Source organism: Ruditapes philippinarum, unplaced genomic scaffold, assembly GCF_026571515.1.
Source record: "Ruditapes philippinarum isolate M1 unplaced genomic scaffold, ASM2657151v2 ctg5043_1_1_1_1, whole genome shotgun sequence".
NCBI lineage: Eukaryota > Metazoa > Mollusca > Bivalvia > Venerida > Veneridae > Ruditapes > Ruditapes philippinarum.
Window position 1 is genome coordinate 29,660 of NW_026866555.1, and position 3,110 is coordinate 32,769.

General features: G+C 32.8%; 1 protein-coding gene across 1 annotated transcript; it reads left to right on the plus strand.

Annotated features, from left to right (window-relative positions):
- Window positions 1-924: 924 nt before the first annotated feature.
- LOC132732872 (ficolin-1-like) lies at window positions 925-1,550 on the plus strand. The gene has a single exon (XM_060719398.1). The coding sequence runs from the start codon at window positions 925-927 to the stop codon at window positions 1,528-1,530; it is 606 nt and encodes a 201-aa protein (XP_060575381.1). The 3' UTR covers window positions 1,531-1,550.
- Window positions 1,551-3,110: the final 1,560 nt, after the last annotated feature.

The window sequence follows — 3,110 nt, forward strand, 5'->3', positions numbered from 1 at the left end:
AAAAAAATCCAATACAAAATAAGAAGAAAAAAAAATAAAATAAAGAAATAAACCACTCAAACTGAATGAATAATTGACTGTAATTACCAAAATTTGTACAACATTTTATGTAACCAGATTTTTGCTCTCTTTTTTCAAGTGCCTCAAGTACCAAAATAACAACTTCAGCATAATTAACGCAACCGGATAGTTATATAAATATGACTGGTATCTTGATATAGCTTACAAATCATAACTATTGTTAAGAAGTGAACTAGCAGTTTCATATGAAAAAATTAATTAATCAGGCAGTAGGATTTATATACCTAACATTTAAAATCAAACATCTGCCAAAAATGAAAGTAGTATTTATCATTTTGCTGATAGTCGGAATATTTCATGCTTCTGCTAATGACTTGAGACTTGTGAAGGAAAGAATACGATACTTAGAGAACAGAGTTAATTCAGAATCAAAATTCAGACATGATGATTACTCCGAAATAATCTACAGATTGGACGAGATAGATAAAGTATTGAATACATCGCTTGATCGCAGAGTAAGCCGCTACGATGAAGTGCCAAAAGAAGCAGGCGAAACAAGCTCTAAAGCTATTGAACATCTAAAAGAAGACTTTACACGGATCAGGAAAGCATTTGGCGAAGAGAAGACAGAAACGGCAAGGATTCGGAGAGAAATTCCTAACTTAGGAAATAATCTTAAAGCAGTTCAAGAGGAAATGGACAACTATTGTAAACTTAGTTTAAACAAGACCGACAAGGTAATTTCGAAAATGGAGACAAATACATTGATGATATCGGAAGTCAGTGCGAAACAACACGATAACAGAAATTGCTTTAAAACTTGAGCAAGTGAAACAGAAAACCGATGACATAGAAAACAAAACAGCCATAAGCAATGAAAGAGTTGATGCTATAGTAGCAAATATGGAAAAAATTAAAGTAAATATAGAACGTTTATACTCGCTGGTAACAGAATTATCAACTAACATAATGCCCGTATTAAGAGAAGCGTCTTGTACTGAACTACTCAATAACGGTATCACACAATGCCGTGAAAGAGGAACTGTTAAACTACGGAACGGAATTGTGGTTTACTGTGACCAAACTACAGATGGTGGGGGTTGGACAGTATTTCAGAGAAGACTGAATGGACAGGTAGATTTCTATCGTAACTGGACTGAGTATAAAAATGGATTTGGCGATGTAAACGGCGAGTTCTGGCTCGGAAATGATCATTTGAGTTCACTGACAGCAAGTGGAGAACATGAACTTAGAGTAGAGTTGGAAGAATTTGTTGGAAAAAGTGCATATGCCAAGTATAGCAAATTTAAGATATATCCAGAAGAAGACAACTACAAACTGGAGGTGAGTGGATATAGTGGAACTGCCCCGGATGCCCTAAATTATCATAATAGGATGATGTTCTCAACTTTTGACAGAGACAATGATAATACTTCATCAACAAATTGTGCTGTTGAGTATCATGGCGCTTGGTGGTATAAAAGTTGTTACTATTCAAATCTCAACTGACAGTATTCCGAAAAAAGTTATAAAGGGATTAGGTGGAACGAATGGAAACACTCAAGTTTAAAGAAAGTAGAAATGAAATTCCGTTAACACATCTACTGCATTCATCTATGTTTCTCCAGATTGCTGTCAGAATTATTTTCTTGGATTTCTCTTGATCATCATTATAATAAAATGATGTTTTCAACGTTTGACAATTACATTATTATCATTATTATTCTATGTTAAAATCCATAAGAAAAATATGGAAGCAACGTACATTTATTTTCATTTTGAAAAGGTCCTTTAAAATATTTCTTACCCATGGAAGAATGTATATATGCATGCTCGATGAAAAGATCAGCGTTTGAAGATACAAAACAGTTTTGACGGACATAATCAAACGTTTTAATCATAAATGTACATGTTGAAAATCACGAAGAAACAAGCTGGGGACATGCACATGTATATCTAGGAATGGCTCAAGTCCTTGCTGACAGAAGAGTGAAGGCGTATTTACATCAGTACACCGAAATCGATGTTTTTATTGTGTTTAAACTTTTTATATTTTTAACGTGTGTTTGTCTAGTTAAAAAGAAAATTCTTTTACATTTATTAGCAAAGATAATTCTTTGTACATTTGTCTAGTCAAAAAGAAAATTCCTCTTAGATTTGCCTTGTAACGTTTTGTGTATGTTCAAACCAAACTGTTATGTGTATATTCTGAATTCTGTGTAAAGTTTCATTATTAATAAAGTATTGTAAAATTTACAAAATTTCCTAGCTGTATTGTAATCTTAAATAAAATCGCTTTGATGTATCACCTTTCTGTTATTTTGATTTGTATTATCAGTTTTATCATCATATTTTAAACAGTTTCATATTTAACGACCTTAAAGCATGCCTCCAGACGAGCGGAAATATTTCAAGAAAATTAAATCTGAGAAAAAAAGTGGAAAAAATTAAAGACAAGTAAAATGTTTCAAGATTCAAGTAATGATTTATAGGTTATAGGCAATTAAAGACTGTTTTTGTGGTATTCATCATATTTATACTGCGTTACTAACACAGTAAGGACTAATTTTGCTTATTTTCACCTCTATTTGGTAACTTAGGTGGATTGCAAGAGCAAGTTTGCAATGGATAAATTATTACATTTTTCTTGCATATTTTCTTGCATATTCTACCATATTTCATTATATTTCAAATTCTTTATCTTTATTTTCAATTTGAATCGACGTTTTCAATGTTAAATTAGGTCCAAAGAGAAGTTGTCTCCAGTTTTCCAGCTACCCCGAGTGACTGCGTCGCACGGTATTTCCATCAAATTGTCCACCAACAGGCAAGTACATGTGCATACTCGGAAAACACATCGCTAGCTAACTGCATTTCGATATTTTTACAAAAATGTCTTTAATCTTAAAAAATTATGAAAAACTCACCTTGTTTATCGTGTCACACGTCAAAGATGGGTGCTCACAACGAGGAACGGAGGTTGCTCACAACATTTTTACCGATGGACATTTTTCACTCGTTGTGAGTTAAACGGGCGTGAGTACACTACTTACTAACATGAAAAAATTACATAATTACACCTAGAAAGA